The sequence below is a fragment of the Cyphellophora attinorum genome (assembly GCF_001299255.1).
Source record: "Cyphellophora attinorum strain CBS 131958 chromosome Unknown Contig20, whole genome shotgun sequence".
Classification (NCBI taxonomy): Eukaryota; Fungi; Ascomycota; class Eurotiomycetes; order Chaetothyriales; family Cyphellophoraceae; genus Cyphellophora; species Cyphellophora attinorum.
This window is the reverse complement of record NW_017253248.1, coordinates 53,980-76,231: the sequence shown is the minus strand read 5'-3', so window position 1 is coordinate 76,231 and position 22,252 is coordinate 53,980. Positions and strand designations below refer to the sequence as shown.

The following is a 22,252-nucleotide window of genomic DNA, read 5'->3' as shown; positions in this document are numbered from 1 at the left end:
AGAAAAGTTTGCCCTGATTCCGTAGATTTTGATGCAGGTCCGCCACCATGCAGGAGATGGAAGGATGCAGGGGTGTCCAGGTGCGCCACTGATGGGTGCCGCGAGCGCCCAGCGATGCTTGAGTTTCAGTGGGCAACACTCTGCCCAGCACGGGCTCTCCAAGTTACGTTTCTGGAGCCTCTTTGCCCCATTGGGCCTCGCTTCGAATTCGCGGTCTTGAGTGGAGAGCGTCACGATCACGAAAGCGCAGTGATTGCGAACGACAAGACTGCGCTTCATCGTCTCGTCACTTCGTCTTTTATTCGTGTTATCTTCCACTTCACTATCAACATTCACTGATGTCAGACCTTCTATCTCGATAAAATCTGCCTTACCACGAACCTCACACTCCTTTTCAACCACGCCGGCGATGAAGCATTCAAGTTCGTCGTTGTGACACTTACCCCGAATCCGTACTCCAGATAACTCAAGTTTCTCCAGCTTCTCACGATGCCTCGCGAGCGCTTTGTGAAGCAGTCGTTGGGCGTCGTGCAGAGAAGACTTGTCGAGGTCAGTGCTACGGCATCATTGACCACGATAGCCAAGCTAACAGAAAGCAGTCCAAAGTGCTCCTCGTCGGCGCCGGCGGCATTGGCTGCGAACTCCTCAAGAACCTCGCTCTGACCGGGTTTGGCGAGATTCACATTATAGACCTCGACACGATTGACCTCAGCAACCTCAACCGACAGTTTCTCTTTCGCCATGAGCACATCAAAAAGTCTAAAGCGCTTGTCGCGAGGGAAGCCGCACAGAAGTTCAATCCAAGAGTCAAGCTAGAGGCTCATCATGCAAACATCAAAGACACTCAATTCGACATCAGCTGGTATTCACAGTTCACCCTTGTCTTCAATGCGCTCGATAATCTCGAAGCTCGGCGGCATGTCAACAAGATGTGCCTGGCTGCTGATGTGCCGTTGATTGAGTCAGGAACCACCGGATTCAATGGTCAGGTTCAAGTGATCAGAAAGGGTATTACAGCTTGCTACGATTGCCGGCAGAAAGAGGTCCCCAAATCATTTCCGGTCTGCACCATTCGAAGTACGCCGAGTCAGGCTATTCACTGCATCGTCTGGGCCAAAAGCTACCTTCTACCAGAGCTGTTCGGTGAAAGTCAAGACGCCACCCCTGAAGTCGACGTAACAGAGCACTCAGACAACGCAGAGGAGATCGCCAAGCTCAAAGAGGAGGCCGAAGCATTGAAGAAGATCCGCGAAACGATGGGCTCGGGCGATTTCGTACAGAAAGTCTTCGACAAGGTCTTCAAAGAAGACATTGAGCGCCTCGCACAGATGGAAGACATGTGGAAGGACAAACCAGCCCCACAAGCAGTCTCATACGCCTCCATGGCCGAGCTCTCCACTGACATTGACCCCTCAATCGCCCAATACGACCAGAACATCTGGAACATCATCGAGAATTTCGTTGTCTTTCGCGACAGCCTCTCACGCCTCGCCGCTCGCCTCTCCCAAGAACAAGCCACCACACAGTCCGGCGCTCCATCACCCTCAATTACCTTCGACAAAGACGACAACGACACTCTCGACTTCGTCACCGCAACCGCCAACCTCCGCGCGCAGATCTTCGGCATCGAGCTCAAGTCAAAGTTCGACGTCAAGCAGATGGCTGGCAACATCATTCCCGCTATTGCTACGACCAATGCCATGGTCGCCGGGTTGTGCGTGATGCAGGCCTTCAAGGTCCTCAGGGGCGACTACGAGAAGACAAAGATGATTTTCGTGGATCATGGAAACATGCGACCGCAGCCGAGCGATGCACCGAATCCGGAGTGTGTGGTTTGTGGGAATGCGATGGTCAGACTACAGGTCGACCTTGAGAGAGCGACGCTGAAGGATCTGGTTGAAGATGTGTTGAAGGGCAAGCTGGGCTACGGAGAAGAGCTGTCCGTACTCAGCGAACAAGGGCTGATCTATGATCCGGATCTCGAGGAGAATCTGGAGAAGAAATTCGAAGAGCTGGGTGTGAAGAAAGGCTCTTTTCTAATTATCAAAGACGACGAGGATGAGGACGACGAGTCAGCGCCACGGGTTGATCTGCAGCTTGCAGTCGAAGTCAAGCCTGATGGCGAGGATGCCGATGGACCTGCAGTTGGCTTGCTCCTCAAATCCGGCGAAGAGACATTCGAGGTTCCGCGAAAAGCGAAGAAGGCAAAGGAACAAAATGAAGCCATCAACGGCAATGGCGTCACCAACGGTGCAACTCACAACGGTGCTGGCGATGACGATGGAGTGGAAGAAGTCACCCTCTCAATCACGGATACCGGCGCGACGGCAACCGTGAAGCGCAAGCGCGATGCTGACGAGGCGGAGCTGGACACGAATGGTGTGGACGGTCCTGCAAAGAAGGCCAGATCCGATCCAAAGGGCAAAGGCAAGGCTGTGGACGCAGATGTCGTGGTGATTGAGGAGGATGATGGGACGATTATGATTGATGATTGAGGAGAGTTTGGTGGGACTGATTCAAGAAATCTTAAATTCGATATCTGGAACGCCAAACCTGCTCAAGGTCAAAATCGCCGTTGGGAACGAGTGACGACCAAGAATTCATGGCCATCGAACAAGAACAGACGGACGATCGACTCGAGAATCTATTCTCAGCTTGAGCTATATTGACTAATGCAAAGTAGAGCGCGACGCGCCAGGTCCGCCACAGCGACCTTATAGTGCCAGTGGAGGCATCACACTTGGCCACTGTGCACCAGCAATCGGCTTCATCGTCAAGGGATGATCCGACGTCTTGAACGATGCCTCGGGTGCCGGCCGTGGGCAATCGACCTCGGCTGTGAGCTGCTCCACGCGATCAATGGGAGTCTCCAGGTCGCCGAGTCGTTGGGTGAAGACCCAGGATGGTAGCTGCCGGATTCCTTGAGGAGGGAGGCAAAGAGAGTCCTCAGGAAAAAGGCCCAAGTACGTAACGAGAGTGCGCATTCGTCTCAGCTTGGAACCCTAGGCAGAGATTTCAATGTGCCTGGTGAAATCGTGGCGACTTCAAGCTCCAGGACTTTGGTAGATACAGATATCAATCAACTCATCGAACCATGTTACTGTGCTGTCGTTGTTTCCCGTCCTTACCATACTAAGGCTCTTGTCGCGCATAAGTCGTGCAAGCTCCGCGTCGTTTCTGATTTGTGAAGCCGTCGGGCCCAGTGTTGTGACTCGACATGCTGCCGGTTCGAAGCTAGACGTACATTTGGATGGCCCAGCAGTTACAATATCGTCCACAAAAACTGTCCTCCGCGTCGGTCCCCTATGACCCACAGAGTCGCGCTTTTCGCTGATGAGAATCTGAGGAGGTTTCGGAAACAATCGTCCTGGGCTGGCTACCCGTCATGAGATTCTATCTGCCGACTTCTGGCATCGCCGGTCTTTTGTGTCTCGCCGCCGGGCTCGCTTAGGTTGTTACCCGTGCCGTATTCGAACGTGCCAATGATAGGGACCAAGCTCGGAAAGGCAGGATCTAGGCTCGGCTAGTTTCACCTGCCTTAACGCCTTAGTATAATTCATGGTCGTGCGCCCGTGGCTGCTGTATGACACCCTTTTGACAACTGCTGCTCCTGCATTCTACAGGCCAAGACTCGATCTAACAGTCCGGACTTTTGTATGTCTCCTCCCGCTTCATCTGAGGCGTGCTTGGCTCTCAGGTCATGTCATTGTCTCATTGGGCGGTCTTCCCGCCTTGCGAAACATGCATCAAGCCACGATAAATAGCGGCGATGCAAGTTTGGACAAGCAGGCAAGGCAGACTGTCAAGTGAGGCTGGAGTGCGAACCAGCAATGCTACGCTCCGTACTTCTGTTCCATCCCCTCATGTCACAGCGAAGCTCTCTGGAGGCACGTCCACTAAGCCTTTTGGCTGAGATACGGTCGTTCTCGCATTCTCATGTTCGTTGCCTGCACACTTTACGATATGTATAAGCGTGTACCTCTCAACGAGGCTGACATTGTCGATGATGGACGCCGTACAGACTCTGAACTTCATGCCTCTACCGACGTGAGCTCGCACGACCCCATACCGGACGCATCGACTGAGTCAAGCTATTTTGCCAACAACGCATGCAAGGCTGAAGCCAGCGAAGTCATACACCAGCGAGAAGATGCATCCTCGACTTCAGGACAGATAAGAGCTGAACCAGTAGCTCTATCTCGACCGCAGCCAGACCGCCATGCGTCGGTCGCGCTGCTCCGACGACTGCTTTACGATACCTGGCTTGCTGAGATAGCACTGATGCTGCTCAGCATAGCGTGCCTCGTCACAGTCTCCGTTATACTAGCCTGCTATCAAGGAAGACCGGTGGACGAGTTCAAGCCGACACTCAGCCTGAATACAGTCGCCGCTATACTCATTGCAGCTACACGAATATCGCTTGCATTCGTCACGACGTCTTGCTTGGGTCAGATGAAGTGGTGTCGAATGACCCGCAACGCCAGGGCGCTGAAGGACTTACAGGACATGGATGAGGCCAGTCGCGGTCCTCTGGGGTCGCTGCTCCTACTGTTCGGCTCGAAGATAGTGTCTATCAGCGGTATCGGTGCCGCGGTCCTCATACTCTTGCTCACTACGGACGCTTTCCTACAGCAGAGTATAGCAACGAAATTCGAGCTACGTGCCGTCGACTTTCAAGAAGCTACTATGCCGACTACCGATTATTATCCTCAGGTGGCGTTGTGGAAGCGTGATGCTAACTTTTACGGCTTGGTGCAATCCGTCATATGGTCTGGAGCCTTCCAGTACGATCCAGCTGTGTGCTCTAGTGGTGATTGCACTTGGCCAGAGTACGAGTATACAGGTTGGTGCCACGATTGCGAATTCGACAAACAGCTATCGGACTGGCAAGGCTGTGAAGTCACGATTGACAACTTTACCAAGGGCGGAGATTGGTCGAAGACGTATGTGCTACCTTGCAACCTGACACATCCGAGTGGATTCGGCCGATTCGTATGGCCCGCTGATGTCACTATCACGGGCCAGGCATTTGGGATATATGACACCACGACAACGCATAGCTTAGACCCACCGTCTAACTTCGTCTTCAATCGCAATTATGATAACTACTACCAACTCTGGAAGGGTGACCCCTGGAACGGCGATTCCTGGGAAGGCGGATATGGACTATGGTCGCATAGCATCCAGGACGGGTCCTACTATTCAGTGTACGAAGATGGTGTTGTTGGATCTATTACGAACCCTCTCTACCCCAGGACTGCAGTCTTCCTGGACTGGTCATATGACGAAAGTGCTAAGATCCTGCGGAGTCAAGTGAACAGGACCATAGACTGTGCGCTATCTCGGTGTCGCAAGAGGTTCGAGGCAACGGTCACGAACGGCACGCTTTCAGCCCGGCCAAAAGGCACCACAATGCTGACCGAGTACTCCCCAAACGCCATGGGCAACTATACGATAAAACCCTCTTATCTCACCATCAAAGATAATTACACTAACATTCCCTATCGGCCCTTCTTTTGTTATAAAGATATGGCGCTACCCCAACCGCGATGGTCTGAGAACATGGAGCACGACATCTTTTTCAACAATGTCTCTCTCCAGGCTTGGCGATGGTCAGACCCAAGCACCTGGACCACCTGCATGTACTCTAGAAGCGAGTTCGTCTCGGAACGCCCATTCTACAGGACCTGTACGAAGGTAACAGCACCAAGTACAGATTCATGATAAACCGTACTCTGGACGAAGATTCCAACACAGAGTCCCTCCAGCTAGGAGAGAAATTCCTCATGAACCAAGACTCCAACATGCTCTTCGCAAAGATCAACCACGGCAACGATCTACCCAAGGCGTTCGCGAATCTCACCACGATGCTGGACTACGCTGGTCTAAGGGCAAGCAACCAGACAACGCTCGGCGCAATGTACGTCAACACGCCCATCATCGCTGTCCGCTGGGAGTGGCTCATCCTCCCGGTGCTGCTGGAGGTGATGGGGCTCGTCTTCTTCGTGCTGGTAGTGCTACAGACCCGGCGTATGAGGGTGCGCATCTGGAAGACCTCCATCTTGCCGTTCATCTATCATGGCGTGCCACGGGAGGAATTGTCCGAGGGGAGCTCTGACAGGTCGAGTGACATGTTGCGTGATGCGGAATGCGTCAAGGCGCGCATGGATGCTTGTGATGGGACAGGTCTGTATGGGCGGCGACTGAGGGTCGTGCAGGAGGCCGGAGTCCCTGGGAGTTCAAGATGAGAGGGTAAAGTTTGAGAAGAACCGACGCAGTGCACTGCAATAATGACGACAGTCTCTTTGTTGCCTGACATCTTCAACGCTTATAATTCCTCAACATCAAGAGAGAAACCATTGAGTGAGACGTGAAGTGGACGTTGCGAGGTGGCCGGATCTTCTTCTCAAGCCTCGACCTGCTGATCGATGTTCAAGTCGCACTGGCAGTCTACATGGACGGATTTATCGACCCGGCAAGGCTGGCGCGATATCTTAGCAGCTTATCAATCGAACCGGGACTGAGGCCGGTGGGCTGAAGCAGCAGTGTGCCCGCGTTGCATCATAAGCAACTGGTGCGAGCTTGTGGCTGAGTGGCTGTGAGATCTGGAGTAGTGTCGCAGGTGTATGTAGATGACAGTTGCCGGAGCTGGAGCACGCACTAGAGACAGTCACGGGCCAGGACAGCGTGCCGAGCATTCCTCATAATGTCCATGACCTCAGCCATGCGTCACTTTTGACGCGTGCCAATTTTTCAGACAGTATACGCGACAGACTCATCGACTACTCCCCGTATGCGAAGCCCGCACTCATGCCTCCGTCAACATTCAGCACGGTGTTGTTCGCGTATTCGTTCGCCACACAGAAGACGACAGCATCAGCCACCTCTTCGGGTGTGGCAAATCTTCGCAGTGGAATCTTTGCTTGCAGTCCTTTGGCATACTGGGGTGTAAAGTTCTGCAGCATTGGTGTGGCCACATAGCCGGGACGCACGATGTTCGCCCGGAATGGTGGAACGTTGGAGATATGCTCTGCTGTCGACTGTGGAGAGGCTGTAGTGACGAGCCTGCGGTACATGTGTCCCGCTTCGCCGGACAGCGCCCGAACGAATGCCTCGAGTCCGGCTTTGCTAGCTGCATAGATTGAGGTGCCGTGGCCGCCTTGCGTGGCGAGCAGGGAAGATACGGCCACGAAGACTCGGGAATTCGCTGATGGTAAGGCTTGGATTCCAGATTCGAATGGACCGACAAATTCGTCTCTCAAGTCTTCAGGCCGGAGTCGTTTTCGAGCTTTACCATAGTTAAAGGTCTTAAAATAGGTCCGCAAGAAAATCCTCGCTATGGCCATGCTTGCTGTGAGATTCGTCCTCAGTATCGACTCGACGTCGTCCTCGGAGACGTTGAGTATGCCTTTAGCTTGAGCAATGCCGGCGCAAGAGATCACCGTGTCGCATTCTCCACCGACAAGGATTTTCGGGATATCTTTCTCGACTTGTTGGAGGTTTGTGATATCGAACTGATTCAAGATGTTTACGGCAGCATCCGCACCGGCAATAGACGTCAGCCGAAGGAACGTGGGCTTGACCTCTGGCCACTTCTTTCGGGTGAGAATCGTGATGTGTGAGACACCTTCCGCGAGCAGACGCTCCGCAACGGCCAGACCGATCCCAGAGGTGCCTCCGGTTAGCAGGATCCTACGGCCTTGACATAGCTTTCCAGACGCTCTGATGGGCGGAGAGGTCCATTTGTGAGGACTATCCGAGGTCTTACTGGCAGTGTCTGCAGACGGGCTGGTGCTGCTAGCCTGTGCTGTTTGGTGCGATGGTGCTGTGAAGTTGGTGGGTTCAGTCCCACGAGCTCTTAGCCCCTCAGCATCGTTTCCCAGCTCGCCGATGTCAGTTGTATCCGTTTTTTCGTCGATACCTCTGGCGACACCGCATTCCTTTAGATGACGATAGAGCACATTGCCTGACGAGAACGTAGCGTTGCATGTCCCGCACGTCTTGGAGCTTGCGCTCCGTCGCGGGACACGAGGTACCGGCTGTTGCCTGCAAGGTGTCTGCGACTGCGTGAGAATAGGGACAGCACGCGGCACGGTCTTCAGATAGAAGCTACGAGCACTTGCTGCGATAACTTGCATGGGGTCGACGGACAATCTGGACCTAAATGCCCTGACCGAGTTGCAGAAGGAAAGAGCGACCTGGCTGCCTTGTTGCCTTGCAGCGTGCCTTCACATACTCCGGTCAGCCACAGTATCCCTCTGCGTATTTTGTCAACTTTTTCAACACTGCGACTTCTAGGTCTCTATTAAAGGGCGCTACCACGAACACAAGAAACGCAATCTTCCACTACCGCAGCGATGGCGACCGCCGCTGAGCCTTCCGCATACGTCACCCTCATCTCATCCGACGGTTTCGAATTCCATATCCGCCGCTCGGCTGCAGTTCGATCAGGCACTATTCGACGCATGCTATCTTCCGAGAGCGGCTTTGGCTTCGTCGAGTCGTCTACCGGTGTCTGCCGTCTGGAGAGCATTAGCGGAATTGTGCTTGAGAAAGTGGTCGAATATCTGTACTATAATGAGAAGAACAGAGAGATGAACGGAGTGCCTGATCCAGAGATTCCAAGCGAGTTGTGTCTGGAGCTGTTGATGGCAGCGGACTATCTGGACTGCTAAGGGTCCTCGGACATCGAGCAGATGAAAGCTGTCGACGAGAAAAACGACAACACAGACGAACAACGCGTACGACCAAGTGACTGCAAGCGCAGCAGGGCAAAATTCTGCCACCACGGTACGCGTTGTAAACGCCAACCGGGGCCGTTCAGTGCCATGCAGACTCGTCCGGGCACAATTCAACGATCTACCTTGTCGTCCGGGGATGGGAGATCTGCCCGCCGCGCTGCTTCTGGCAATTCATCAGTCACGCAAGATCAGTTGGATTCGGATCTCCCGATCAAGCTGAAGCTACAGCCATCGAAAGCTTCGAAGAGACAAGCGTGTGTCCGAGCGTCCAGATGACCTCGATAGTCTGCCGACTGTGCGGACGATCCTTCGACGACATGCGCAGGCAGGCTCCTCATCCAGCAGAACGGACTCAGACAACACCTGATCGCATAGGAATCAGGCAAACGAGCCACATACGACATAACGACCACAATGAGATACCCCATTTACGACCTAACCATTCCCCTTCGCTCTCCACTACCTGCTCTGACTCGATGATGATACTTGTGACACGTCCCCCATCCCAAGCATATACATCTCACCGCTCCCACTTGGGAACATCCTACGGTGCAGAAGTCTATAGCGGATGGTATAATAACCCCCAGTCCAACGATATTCAGGCAGTCCGCTCCATTTCGCTTTTCTGTGCTGGTAAAGGGGACGTTCTATTCGTGGATACATTTCATTAGGTTGGCAAGCCTCTCAAGATTCACATTTGCAGACCGCGGGACGATCTGTAGAAAATTCATTTGATGAAGGAATCATGGAGCCCAACTTGTGAACACAGCTGGCAGATAATCGTCTGAGCCGCCACTAATAGAAAATGCAACGCAGACATTTAGTCGCCCATTTTCCATGACCTCCCAAGTCCCGTCGCCCGAGGTTAGCACTTTCACTACCACGTATCAGATAGAGGTCAATCCAGGAAAGAGCCCTGCCCAGTATAGACCATCGTGCTCCCATGCGTACTCTCTCACAAACTATACCTAAACTTCCGGTTCTGGAAATCAGTCAGATCCTCCAAAACCTCCGATCCATCATCCGGCGGACTTGGGTTTTCCGCCTCCTCGCGATCGCGTTTCTTGTTGCGATAGACCAGCAGAGCACGCAGGACCAGTGCCAGGATGCACTGCCCGACCGAGCAGGCGAGGACGGTCTTGACGCCGGTCTCGTAGATTGGGGCTTCGCGGGCAAGGAAGGCCTGGGGACCTGGGAGAGGGGTGTCAATTAATGAATAGTTTGTGAGGAAGAATTGAGCAGTCTGGGGTTTGGGAGACGTACCGATGATGTTGCCGATGCAGTAGGCGAGGAACACAAAGGCTGTGCTCGTGGTGCGCTTCGTATAGCCTGCGACGTTAGAGGCAGGAAACTGCAAAGCGATGACAAGGGCGCCAACGAAGGACCCGACCTGGTGTTGCGTTAGTGCGCTAATGGACAGCCATATGTAATGCTGGCTTACCATGTAGTATCCGGCCAAGCCACCACCGAGATTGGTACGTGGGAGCTTCCAGATAAGAGTCGTCCCGATTATAGTAGGGCAAAGCCACAGAGCCATGATGTATGTACGAGCATTCTTGATGCGTGAAGCGAGGAATGGCCCCGTGAAAACCCACATGACCTGAGCAAAACCTTGTGGGATACCATATAGCGTAGTCCTAAGCGGATCACCGCCAGCCATAGACTTGACAATGAGCTTGCCAAAGTTGCGATGCCCCCATTGATGATCTCGTTGAGTAGTGTGAAGAAGAAAAGAATCCAGATCTGGGGATCGGTCAATGCTTCGCGGATTTGCGACACTTTGATCTTTCGATTTAGGACGCCAGTACGATTTTTCGCAGCGCGAGCAATCAAGAGAGCCCTCTCTTCTGGAGTGAATTTCTTCCAGCTCATAATGTCGTTTGGTAGTCGGAAGAACAGAACGATGGCCCAGAGGACCGTTAGACCACCGCAAATGAGGTAGATGATCTTCCAGACCGGGAAGTTCTTTGCATAGCCGACACCATAAAATATGATCCCACCAGTGGCACTCCCAACTCCGTTGAAGCAGTAGAACATGCCTGCGCGAGCGGGTTGTTGATACTTGAGATAGTACTGACCAACGATCATCATGAAGGCCGGCGTCACCACACTTTCAAACACACCCAGCAGGAATCTCATTGCAGCAAAGCCAGCAAAATTGTGAGTTGCAGCTGTACAGAGCATAACCGTGCCCCACATGAAGCAATAGCAAGCGATGACTCGACCAGTGGGAAAATGCTGGGCCAGGTACGCCGATGGCCATTCCGCGAAGAAGTATGCGAAGTAGAAGATAGAACCTAGCCAGCTGTACTGACTACCAGTGATGCCAGTAGTCTCGAAGAGGTCGAATACGGCAGAGTACGAGACTGCTTGTTTGTCGATGTACTGCAGAAAATACGTACCACACAGAAGCGGCATGAGGAGCAAGTCGACCTTGCGAATGACGCGCTTGTTCATGGCAGTGTCTTCCAGCAGCTCGGCCAGATAGTCGCCACTGAAGTTGTGCTGTTGGAGAAAGAGGCCAGCCTCGTCGAGATCCTTGATATCTCCTTGTATGTTGCTCCGGGCGGTCTTCAGGTTGTCGTCGTCCATTTGGCTTTGCTGCATCTCTAGAGGGCCGGACGTGGCCGCCACAGTCTTTTCGTCGTCCTTCTGAAGATCTTGCGGTGAGCCCATCTTGGTTGTCGTGGAAGGATGGAAGTCCAGCCATGGGAGATGCGTGAAGGATGGGAAGCCATATGTATTAGTGGCTCTTCATTACGGAGAGCACATCCCGCCTGCCCGCATAAACAGATAGCGCTAGCACGTATATCTTGGTAGCGCTATTTGCGAGCCGTGATAAGGACTATTCGTGGCATGCAGTCGTTCCCGCGATGTTCGCGGAAGCCCAAGTCGGCATTGGACGTGTTGCCGTAGGCGCATTGAGTGTAATAGCACCAAACATCCCGGTGATTTATCAATTGCCACTCGACCCGATAACGCACTTGGCTGGAGACCCTCTTTTGATGATAACGCGTTAGCGATGTAGAAAAGATGGTTGGTCGCGGGTACTGCTGAGAGTGGGCAGGTCACTCAGTGTAGGTCGAAACCCGGCGGCGACAAAGTCCGATCAGCGCATCGTGCCTGCAAGATGCCGTTAGCGTATGGCGTACTGTCCCGCACAGCCAGAGGTTCATCAAGGTCGCCGTTGGCTTCCGTTAGCGTCACAGTCAGCGGGCTGCTCCGAGACTGGCGGGCTGCCGGTTTAGTGGGGAAGTGCGAGGCACGGATTCAAGGGGAATCTGCCCGTGGTACAGTCGGACATACCTGTAATCGCCAAGTACCAGGTATTCTCTGATGCTCACATCTCTACTGGAGTATCACGGATCAGTCCTTTGCCACCATAGGTCGCAACAGACGACCACCACACAGTCGCGATGCCCAACATCGTCGTGATCGGGTACGTTCCCACCCTATGACATCGATAGCCAAGCCACCATCGCCTTGCAATACTCGCTGACGCTTCCTCCAGAGCAGGAGTCTCCGGCCTTACCTCCGCTCTCCTCCTCTCCAAGGATCCCCAGAACAAAGTGGCGATCATCGCCAAACACCACCTAGGCGACTACTCCATCGAATATGCCTCCCCGTGGGCCGGCGCAAACTTCACACCGTAAGTAGGCTCACCTCTAGGAGACACCAAAAAGGCCAACACCTGACCAACCTGCAAACAGCATGTCTTCCCGCGAAACCAGCCGCTGGGAGCGCCGGACCTGGCCGTACCTCAAAAAACTCGCCTCCGAGGTTCCCGAAGCTGGAATCCATTTTCAGAGTACGTCCTTCGTCCGACATCGTTTCAGATCGCTCATTTGAGCAACTCCGCACTAACGCACAGCAGAGAACAGGATCTACCGCCGGAGGAAAGACCTTAGCAGGCTGCAAGACGGCAGCGCATCGATGCTGAATAACGTATTCGCCGCGGATCCACATTATAAGGATTTCGTGGAGGACTTCCGGGCCTTGCAGGACGATGAGCTGCCTGAGGGAATAGCGTCAGGCTCGGAATTCAGCTCGGTGTGTATCAACACGATGCTGTATCTGCCCTGGCTGGTGGGACAGTGCAGACGGAATGGCGTGAGCTTGCACCGTGGTACGATTGCACACGCTGGTGATGTGCGGATTTTTCCGGGCACGAGGACGAAGGTCGATGTAGTGATCAATACTACGGGTTTGGGTGCGATGAAGTTAGGCGGTGTGACTGATCAGACGATGTTCCCCATCAGAGGGCAGACGGTGGTGGTGGGAAACGTGGCGCCGTTCATGCAATGTCATTCTGGAACTGACGATGGCGATGAAGAAGCGTGTTATATGATGACAAGGGCGTCAGGTGGTGGGACAATTCTCGGAGGGACGACTCAGGTCGGTAATTGGGAAAGTCAGCCAGATCCCAACATTGCCAATCGTATCATGAAGTGGGCTGTAGAAATGATGCCTGAGTTGACGGCTGGGAAGGGTGTCGAGGGTCTCGACATCATCCGTCATGGTGTGGGCTTGCGTCCAGGCCGAGAAGGTGGCGTACGCTTGGAAAAAGAGAAGATCGACGGCACATTGGTGGTGCACAATTATGGGCACTCTGGTTGGGGCTATCAGGGCTCCTATGGCTGCGCTGAAGAGGTGGTAGCGCTCGTCAGTAGTATAGCTCCAAGGGCCAAGCTGTAGGGGGAGAGCCAAATGCTGCAATCATGTTCTGCAGCCGATGTACCCTCCGAGCTTTCTCTCATGCCGAGCTTCTTCAAGAAATATTCGGGCTTTGGTCGTGCTAGTGGTTTGGTGAGGTTATCGGCGACGCTTTCGTCGGTTGAGACTCTGGTAGGTGAAAGAGCACCATCTGTTACCTTCTCTCGGATGAAGTGGTATTTGACATTGATCTGTTTCGTTCTGGCGTGATACTCACCGTCCTTCGTAGGCTTCTGACTGAATTATTGTCGGTGCGGAGCGGGAGGCCATTGACCCTCAAAGTTGCTCTACTGCTGCGACAACTCGACCTTCGACCACCAAAAGTCCGTCTCCTTCTGAAAGACATCCTCGACCATGACGGCTGCCTCGCCTACGTCCGAGCCCCCAAGCAATTGCGTATTGTCCTTGCCGAATACCATGACCATCGCAGCGTCTCGATCAGACTTCTGCCACTCCTTCCGACCGCTGTAAGTCCTTTTCAGCCTATTTGGATCGCCATAGCAAATGAAACTGACTGTATAAGCGTGCAAGATGCCCGACAACACATCCAAATCTTTTGACTGCGCACAAGTCTCAGGATCTCGGACTTCGTATTGCATATTGTCTCCGTGACGAGCACCCTCCACAATATTCCTCCGCATCGCCCAATGGTACAGATAGACGGGTGCCTCGGGGCTGGCGTAATAGGCTGTCTGCAGAACAGGTGCCACATATGCGTAATGGGCGTAGGCTGCTTCGATGCGTTTATACTGGTCTCCAACGCCGTGATCTTGTCGGTCCTCTTTGTAGATGGAATATGTATCTTTGCTAGGGTCTGGGTACAGCTTTTCGATAGCCTGGATGTCCTCGTCGCTCATCTGAGGCAGCAGTGTTTCCCAGAACTTGGTGAACTCAGAAGACTCTTGCATTTTCTTGTTGACGTACAGTGAACCCTCGTTGCCCACAAAGCCGGTCATGATAGGCATTTTATGCCATCTTCCCTTCTTCCAGGCGTCGATCGGACGACTGCGGATAATTTCGCCGTCAATGACAGGCTGGAAAGCCCACCTAAGGCTTGGGTTGTATTTCTGGAAGACCGTGTTCTGCGCCTTGACGATGGTCTCCAATGGCAGAGATCGGAGGTATCCAAACACTTCTGAATCCGGCATTGACTCTGGGCAGCCAGTTTCTCTTAGATAGTCTTTGAACTGTGCTTCGTGTATCTCGGCGTCGGGTTGCCTCACAGCGCGTGAAGTCGGTGCTCCACTCTGGATAATCACCTTGTGGAAAGGTGGCTTTTGGCCCTCTTGGTAGTTCAGCAGATGGTGACCGATCGAATGTGCACCTGCCGAAAGTCCTGAGAGAACGACGTTTCCTTTGTCACCTCCAAAATGGTGAATGTTCTCCTGAACCCACTCCAATAAGCAGATCTGATCCTTCAGACCCAAATTTAGGGCGCCCTCATCAGCACTCAATTTTGAAGGTAAGAAGCCTAGAGAACCGAGACGATAGCCAAACGATACACCGAGGAATGGCTGTGCGGACCATCCGACCATAGAGGCTGTGTTGTGCATGGCTGCATTACCGCGATTGAAAGCTCCGCCATGGAAATAGACCATTACTGGCAATGCTGTAGCGTCATTGTGCCGTACTTGTCGGAAAATGTTGACAGTCAGGCAGTCCTCGCTTTCCTCGAGTTTCGGACCGATCACGAGGAACTGCTGCGCTGGTGCTCTCGGTCCCCATGTCGTGGCATCGACTGTACCATTGCTCTTTTCGACTTTCACGGGTGGGCGGAATCGACGATCGCCGGTAGGTGGTAGAGCATAAGGGATCCCTCTGAAAGCTTCGACTGCATGAGGAAACCCATCATGAACCGTGGCGCCGACGATGTGTCCTTGAGGCAATCGAACTTCTGGCGCTTGCTGCATCTGCGTCATGGTCTCTGAAAGATGCAGAACTGTGTTGCTCTACCATGAGTTGTACCCAGTGATGAGTTGATGGCCAAGATCATCAACCGACACTTAAGATGACGTTGCACCTCACAGAGCGGCTATTCATTATCCACCGAAATGGCCTGATAGGCGTCGTGTAGAGCAGCGGCCCGGCGTGGGATGTGCAGATGCCGAGTCCTGGCCGGTGGAGGTTCGTTCGCTCTTCTCCGTTCGTGACCCCAACCGCCTCCGGCCCTCCATCGGTTGGGTAACATTCGTGGTTGCATCAGATATTGGGCCAATCCGGGTCATAACTTTCATAGCCATTCCACCAGTCGACCTCGTAGCTGTTGAAGAGGGCGTCTGCTGTGAAATCGACAGGAGCTGGCTGGGAATGATCGACGCCTGGCAGCGCGGGTTGCAAAGCTGTTGGGTGTGAGGCATTTTGGTTGAACGGTGCGACAGTTTCCCTTCCTCCAGCACTGTCAGAAGGGTAAATCGAGGTCGGCGAGGCGACATCATCAGGTTGATCCACTGATGGTCTCCGCGACAGTCTCGTCCACTGAGCATGTTGTGTGTCTTCGTTGGCGTCAATAATCGAGGCAACGCCGTCCTTCACCGACCGTGTGCCGATGCCGGAATGTATGCATATGTCCAAGATATCTCTCACCTTTGACAGGTCGATGCTGATGCTTTTGGTCTGGTTTGCACTAGCTGTAAACGCAGAGGCCATCATCTCCTTAAGCTCATGCAGCTTTCGATCCTTTCATGATACATGTCAGCAGGGCGGCAGCCACAAATTAGAGTGGGGGGAAAGACCTACCATCAGTTTCATTGAAGGACAGGCGGGTATCATCCTCTGAACAAATTTGCGGCAAGTTTCAATGTTGCGTTCCTTTTTGTGCGCTGTAGCCGTATCGACTGAATAAATAAGCTGCATTTCGATCGTGGCTACCACAGCAGCGCAGTAGCCTATTGTTGAATCGTATATCTGGAAGGCTCGCGCTTCGATGAAGCCGATAAAATAGAGAATCCATCTCACATGATGAGTGGCATAGAATGATGTCTGCTGACGGAAGAGCTCCGAATCGTGCTGGCTGCCCTGAAGCTGCAAAATGATGAGGAGCGGGTGGTTGAGCAGGCAGATCATGGTATGATACATGAAGCGGCTAAGCAGCCAGGGCGCCCAATATTCGCGGCACGACTCAAGGTCGTCAAGAGTCAGTTCGCGCAGTTCGAAGTGTTTGATGCGGTGCAAATGCGGCTGCAGGCGTGTCTCAATACTCATGACCCCAGAGAGAGTCTCGTTATACCTCGAAGTCGTTAGCCAGGGCCACGTATCCCGTCCACTATTCAGAAAATGTCGGATGTAGGCCATCACTTTGACCCACTCGTCGCTCATTTCGAGCACAAAGACCATGATACCGTTATCGCCTGTCGAATGCTCATAGGATGATCGGTACTCTGGTCGAATGTTGTGGAGAGACGGTGTAGAGCAACTTTGTGGGTACACTATCAACTTGCGGTCTGGCATCTGTTCCAGCTGTGATGTGAAGCCCAACAGACGTCGAAGAAGGACGACGCTCCAGTAACAGCATCTTTTCTCTTCTGCGGAGGCTTTGACGGCCTGACCCGCATCGAGTTGTAGACTCTCGCTGGAGAGAAGCATACTCGTGAGCGAAAGCAACGATACGGCCTTCTCACTGTTGCCATCTGATAGACACTGTCAACATAGGTTTTGTAAGCTCATGCCAGTCGGCCATACGTACCGTCAAGGTAATAGCGCGCGACGATAACCAGAGCCTGCAGAGTAGTTAGCTCGGAAGTACCGCAAATCACATCCTCGAGGATACAGTTCTCGATTGCGGCCTTCAACAGACTTGAATCGATTTCATGGGAGAAAAAGGCTTTGGTGCCAGCGAAACGGAGCGATGACAATAGTATGGCAGAAAGTGTGCAGCCACCCCGGCGGTGAATAGTTTGAGCAAAGTCGGACGATGGAAAGAGCACTAGTGGTTGACATGCATGATGTCTCTCGTAGAGCTTTGCCAATGTGTTGACATCAGAGGTCGAGAGGTGCTTAATTGCATTTACTATCATCGAGTATCCTTGGCCGCCAGCTGTCGGGGACTGGCTGAAAGGTGCCAAATGACCACTTCGTTGAGTACCAATGGCATTGAGATCGCGCTGATACTGCTCACGCTGCGAGTTGCTGACGATGTATTGGACTGCTGAGCCGAGTGAGGTTGAACGCTCATCCTGTCCTTGAGTTAGCAAGCACAAGCCCCAGGTATCAGGGTTGCGTCAAATACCCATCGTTCCTCGCTGATGGGATCTGATGATGCTTGTAAGGAAGAAGTCTGCGTCACTGGATGTTTGTCGCTCGTGAGAGCCAGTATCGGTTGCAAAGGTTGTCCATAATAGAAGCATGACTGGCAGAGCCGAAGACAAGTGCTACATATCGGTCGCTCGCCCGAGCACTTGCCTTTCTTCCTTCGGCAAGGCTCACATGCTTGTCGAGCGCGCTTCGGAGGTCGCGCTGACGCCATGTAAAAAGCATGTAGCAAAGAACATTTGAAGGCAGGCACGTCCTTGCAGTAGGGCGGCCCAGGAACTTGAAGATGGAGATTCGGTCACGTGTTGAGCGGATGAGCCTTCACAGCGCCGCCGGTTGACTGGCAGGACTAGTGTCAGGCAGTGAATGGTGAACTTTGCTGTGCCGCCTGGGCGTCTACGTCGTCTACTACATCAGAGCTATGTCAAACGCTTAAAACCAGACGCTCTGGCTCGTCCTGCCCGCAGGTGAGAGGTTTCTGCGCGCTTTCCTGCTTGGCAGAGTACTTCGCCTCTGTGTCGAAGGCATTTCCCCCTTCGAGCGCCGGGTTGCCTCGAAAATAACCTGTTTATATAACGCCTGCAGCGAGGACATACACCACATGTTTCCTAGAGCAAGTCGGTCAGAGCTTCAAAGCGTCTGACTTGTTACCTGATTGAGTCGGTTCTCCCGGTTGGTGCGGGTACTTTTGAGCTCCGACTGCAGTCCTACAGAACACATCTTTCCGGCAGACTTCCCTGCCACAGCGGGCTTCAGTCTGTCCCGCGAGGGCGAGGGCTCATGAATCATAGTCCCCCCCAAAGGCTTCGCGAAAGCAAAGCCAAACGATGGGTGCACACACATATGACTTCAAATACCAACCAACATATTTCATTGCTCAGGTATGGCAAATTTGAAATATGGCAACGACGACAGCACTACTGACGACGACATACACCGCAATCGACGGTCTACTATCTACTAGACACAACGAACACCCCCAAAGGCTTCACAGAGTAAAGCCACACGATGGTGCACACACATATGACTTCAAATATCAACATATTTCATTGCTCAAGTATGGCAATATTTGAAATGCGGCAATACCATTCGACAGATGTTGTACGAAGGAAGGAAAGAAAGTCTCTGAGGGAAAATGGGAGGAGCCAGGGTTATATACCCTGCGATTGTGCCGGTTGGTCTGCCAGATCAGCTTCTGTGACTCACAAAATCCTTTCTTGAACCCGGCCCAATGATGAATCTCGAGTTGGATACAGCTGGCGGAACTGTATTTGTATGTTGCCAATCAAAATTCGAATAAATGGCACAGGTCGTGCTTTTTCATTTGCTACAGAAAAGCAGCTGAAGCCGCGAGAGTACATTAAGCAGGAGTAAGTGACTCATGCGAACCTTGAAGCATGTGATCCGCAGCACACGAATGAATTCCTCCAGAGGACAAGTGTAACGAATCGATTACCTACTGTAGGAGAGCACTGGTGTCGATTAGATGCCCATGAGTGAATCGTCTCAGGGCTGACAGTGCCCGAAATGCGAATTTTCAGGGCGTCGAAGTCTTTTCCTTAGGCGGTAGCATACATACTGTAAATTCATGGGCCTTCGGGCGGGGTCTGGCATGGTCTATCGCCCACATGCGTTTTTCCTTCTGCTGTCGTGCCTTCAATGACGATGGCGACGTCAGTTGTGCGTGTACTTCAACTCCTCGGCACAAGCATCATTGTAGTGGCACGGTGTGCTCTTTCTTAGGGAAGAAATACGCGCGTGGCTTGAAATACGAGATGCGCCACCAGATTAGCGAAGCGCTAACGGGTAGCCTGCAGATCACTGACCGGGGTTCTTTAGACGTCCACGGTCAATCAAGTGGATTTTCTGGGGATGTATTGAGGGGATCTTCACAATAGCATCAGTTGTGTCGAATATATGTACACGAGTATTCTGATACGTGTTGTGTTTCCTCTTCCACGACGTGCCATCACTGCCGCTCCGGCGGCCATCGCTCCAGCTTCTTCGGCCATAATCGCTTCAGTTTCTTCATCGGACTCTCGTTCTCCTTGTCCTCGTCCACGCTGCTGAAGTGCTTCTTCCGCTTCCGCTCTCGCTTCGTTCCTAGGGTCTCCTGCTCCCTGTTATGCATCTCGTCGACGTGAACTCTTGCTCCAGATAGCTGCTTTGCACCGTTACGGCGCTCCTTCGCCTGTTTCGCTCTGAGCCGCTTCTCTGCGTCTTGTGCCCAGTAGTCTTTCTTCTCCCATGGGTCGTCTAACTCCAGCTGCGCGATGTCCCATGCAGCAGTTGGTACTCCGTGTTTGAGCACCTCGCGTACGTTCTCTGGGGGTATCAGTTTTCCTGTGTCTTCTCGTCGGGCATACTCGCGTCCAAGGGGAGGGACAGTAGCCTCCTTAATGGACACGCCATACTTGTGGTCGGTGCTGTAGCGTAGCCAGTTGTCTGGATATTGTGGGCCGCAGAATCCAGAACCTTGTGGCGACAGTGTACGCGACAGCGTGCTGACCTCCACTTCCATACCTCCACTGAGTCTGGCTGGCCTCTCCTGTTTTATCTCCCGCCATTTTCCTTCTGCCGATTCCTGGGGTGGTGTAGGAACTCGGAGCTCGAGCACATGTCGGTAGTCGTCTACGAGGCTTTGAGCTGGAAATCTAGACCGTCGATCTACAGGTAGATCGAGCAGTGCCTGCGCAGCGTGTTTCTCCTCTCTGCTGTACTCGTTCTTGCTGCTGTATTCGTCTTCCGTCTCGTAGGGGTCCTTCGCGTGGACTGAGAGAATTTCCGGTCCGTTCAAACCGAAATGGAAGTACTGGGCGAGTTCTTTGCCCTGATAGGATGGTGGGCGGACGATGCTGGGTCGTTGGCCAGGACTAGTTGTGTTTCGAGTTGCTTAGCAGCATCGTTGACGGCGTCGAGGAGAGCTGCAAGGGTGGCCGTTTCTTGTTGCTGAGCAGCATTGACGGCTTCGAGCAGAGCGGGAAGTGATGCCCTCTTCTCCATTTTGACCGAGGTCGGAAATCGAAGACGGAGAGTGATAAAGGGAGCCATTTTGAATGTGATGCTGTGAAGATTGGGAGTGTATGAACAGAATGTTGTGAAGCTCGAGAATGTATGAATGGACAGCGTGAAGACCGAGAGTGACGAAGCAGTGTGATCAGAGTGTTTTCGGTTTCTTAGGGCGGGCAGTGGGCTTAGGGAGGTCCCTTTGTGCCTGTGTGAGTAGTTCCTCTCTGGCTTGGCAATCGAAGGTACTCGTTGATGCATCTTCCATATCCTCGATGAAGAACTCGCCCAGCATATCGTCCACTTCACTCCATTGAAAACATCTGCCACTTCACTTCTGCAACTCAACATCTGCTTCTCAAGCTCTCTTCATACAACAAACTACCACCCACATCATGACGATGCACACCCGCCGTAATCGTCAGCCCACAGCAAAGGGTGCCGAGTACCAGGAGACCCTCCACAAGACTCCCTCTCCCAAGGGCATCAACAACAGCAGCACCAAGAAGCCTTCTCCCGCTGCTGTCTGCAAACCTGTAGCCTCTCCTGCTCGTAAGAGCAACAACAAGAAGACCTCTTCTGCAGCTCGCAATGCTGCAGCCATCGCCGTTGTTGAGGCAATCGACAGATCACCGTCGTTCTCGCCTATCTCTCCTCCCACCTCACCATCAAGCAGCAACAAGAGCAGCAATCCTCTGCAAGCTTATGACAACGCCATGGCTAAAGCAGCCGCCGATGCTCTCGCCGACTTCAGCTCGGATACATACTATACCGAATCGTATCCGGAGTGGAAGTTCAGGATGCGTGGAGAGCGAGAGCGTGCTGCATGGATTGTAGCAAAGCCAAAAGGAGCACCAACAGCTGCAGAGCCATCGTCGGCGCGTCGCCGCCTCTTCACATCTTCAGACATGGACGATGATGTCTATGTCGACAACGACCCGCCCATATACATCAAACCGAAACTTCGCCGGGATCATGCCCTTATGGGTATCACGGCTGGCGTTCGCAAGCCATCTAAGAAAGGGCAGTACAATGGCTGCCATATCCGAGTCCACAAGACCTTTGCCGCTAATCTGGGTCTTTACTACCACAAAGATGGTAAGGGTGGCTGCATCACGCCCAAGGAGCTGGCACATGATAGGGAGAAGTTCGCAGAGATAGGCATCGACATTAACATGCCTGTCGGTCGGCCGATTGATATCGACGAGTCTAGCATCATCCAAAGGCGCACGACTTTCTAGGGAAAACGCAACATCGACGTTAGAAAGCGAAGCGCGTCAATAGTCTAGCGTTCCAATCTCTGCTTTTTAGGTCATCGTCAGCGTCGTCGACCACAGCCATCAACGCAGCAGCATTTTGTTTGCATACCTGGAGCTCGAGGAAGAACATCATCATACCACCCTTAGCGGTATACCGACAACAGCCGCTCACATTTTATTGAGACGGTGCTGAGAAGTCTCTGACTCCGGCATGACCAGCACATGATCGATACTTGTCCAAACAGCGGAGGAAGAACGGCCTCTAGTCCTCAGTCTCCAGCACAT

At 53.0% G+C, this 22,252-nt stretch overlaps 10 protein-coding genes across 10 annotated transcripts; 5 read left to right on the top strand and 5 right to left on the bottom strand.

The window, feature by feature from the left end:
• Window positions 1-489: 489 nt before the first annotated feature.
• Window positions 490-2,495, top strand: AB675_1015 (Ubiquitin-activating enzyme E1-like protein; the record flags this gene model as incomplete). Its single annotated transcript, XM_018138912.1, has 2 exons — window positions 490-549; window positions 600-2,495. The coding sequence occupies 2 exons, from the start codon at window positions 490-492 to the stop codon at window positions 2,493-2,495; spliced, it is 1,956 nt and encodes a 651-aa protein (XP_017998101.1).
• Window positions 2,496-3,963: 1,468 nt separating this feature from the next.
• Window positions 3,964-6,248, top strand: AB675_1014 (uncharacterized protein; the record flags this gene model as incomplete). Its single annotated transcript, XM_018138901.1, has 2 exons — window positions 3,964-5,657; window positions 5,705-6,248. The coding sequence occupies 2 exons, from the start codon at window positions 3,964-3,966 to the stop codon at window positions 6,246-6,248; spliced, it is 2,238 nt and encodes a 745-aa protein (XP_017998135.1).
• A 534-nt stretch (window positions 6,249-6,782) lies between these two features.
• On the bottom strand, window positions 6,783-8,138 carry AB675_1013 (3-oxoacyl-[acyl-carrier-protein]; the record flags this gene model as incomplete). The annotated part of the gene is made up of 1 exon (XM_018138890.1): window positions 6,783-8,138. One exon carries the CDS (start codon window positions 8,136-8,138, stop codon window positions 6,783-6,785), a length of 1,356 nt encoding a protein of 451 aa, XP_017998056.1.
• A 219-nt stretch (window positions 8,139-8,357) lies between these two features.
• On the top strand, window positions 8,358-8,675 carry AB675_1012 (Elongin-C; the record flags this gene model as incomplete). Its single annotated transcript, XM_018138879.1, has 1 exon — window positions 8,358-8,675. The coding sequence occupies one exon, from the start codon at window positions 8,358-8,360 to the stop codon at window positions 8,673-8,675; it is 318 nt and encodes a 105-aa protein (XP_017998082.1).
• Window positions 8,676-9,696: 1,021 nt separating this feature from the next.
• AB675_1011 (putative transporter) lies at window positions 9,697-11,417 on the bottom strand (the record flags this gene model as incomplete). Its single annotated transcript, XM_018138868.1, has 3 exons — window positions 9,697-10,131; window positions 10,183-10,341; window positions 10,392-11,417. 3 exons carry the CDS (start codon window positions 11,415-11,417, stop codon window positions 9,697-9,699), a joined length of 1,620 nt encoding a protein of 539 aa, XP_017997994.1.
• Window positions 11,418-12,157: 740 nt separating this feature from the next.
• On the top strand, window positions 12,158-13,436 carry AB675_1010 (D-amino-acid oxidase; the record flags this gene model as incomplete). Its single annotated transcript, XM_018138857.1, has 4 exons — window positions 12,158-12,180; window positions 12,253-12,390; window positions 12,452-12,549; window positions 12,616-13,436. The coding sequence occupies 4 exons, from the start codon at window positions 12,158-12,160 to the stop codon at window positions 13,434-13,436; spliced, it is 1,080 nt and encodes a 359-aa protein (XP_017998027.1).
• A 305-nt stretch (window positions 13,437-13,741) lies between these two features.
• Window positions 13,742-15,373, bottom strand: AB675_1009 (Acetylcholinesterase; the record flags this gene model as incomplete). Its single annotated transcript, XM_018138845.1, has 1 exon — window positions 13,742-15,373. One exon carries the CDS (start codon window positions 15,371-15,373, stop codon window positions 13,742-13,744), a length of 1,632 nt encoding a protein of 543 aa, XP_017998084.1.
• Window positions 15,374-15,653: 280 nt separating this feature from the next.
• On the bottom strand, window positions 15,654-17,797 carry AB675_1008 (uncharacterized protein; the record flags this gene model as incomplete). The annotated part of the gene is made up of 4 exons (XM_018138834.1): window positions 15,654-16,130; window positions 16,191-17,080; window positions 17,137-17,631; window positions 17,680-17,797. The coding sequence occupies 4 exons, from the start codon at window positions 17,795-17,797 to the stop codon at window positions 15,654-15,656; spliced, it is 1,980 nt and encodes a 659-aa protein (XP_017998168.1).
• Window positions 17,798-19,671: 1,874 nt separating this feature from the next.
• AB675_1007 (uncharacterized protein) lies at window positions 19,672-20,753 on the bottom strand (the record flags this gene model as incomplete). The annotated part of the gene is made up of 2 exons (XM_018138823.1): window positions 19,672-20,474; window positions 20,516-20,753. The coding sequence occupies 2 exons, from the start codon at window positions 20,751-20,753 to the stop codon at window positions 19,672-19,674; spliced, it is 1,041 nt and encodes a 346-aa protein (XP_017998165.1).
• Window positions 20,754-21,103: 350 nt separating this feature from the next.
• On the top strand, window positions 21,104-21,949 carry AB675_1006 (uncharacterized protein; the record flags this gene model as incomplete). The annotated part of the gene is made up of 1 exon (XM_018138813.1): window positions 21,104-21,949. One exon carries the CDS (start codon window positions 21,104-21,106, stop codon window positions 21,947-21,949), a length of 846 nt encoding a protein of 281 aa, XP_017998032.1.
• Between the last annotated feature and the right edge of the window lie 303 nt (window positions 21,950-22,252).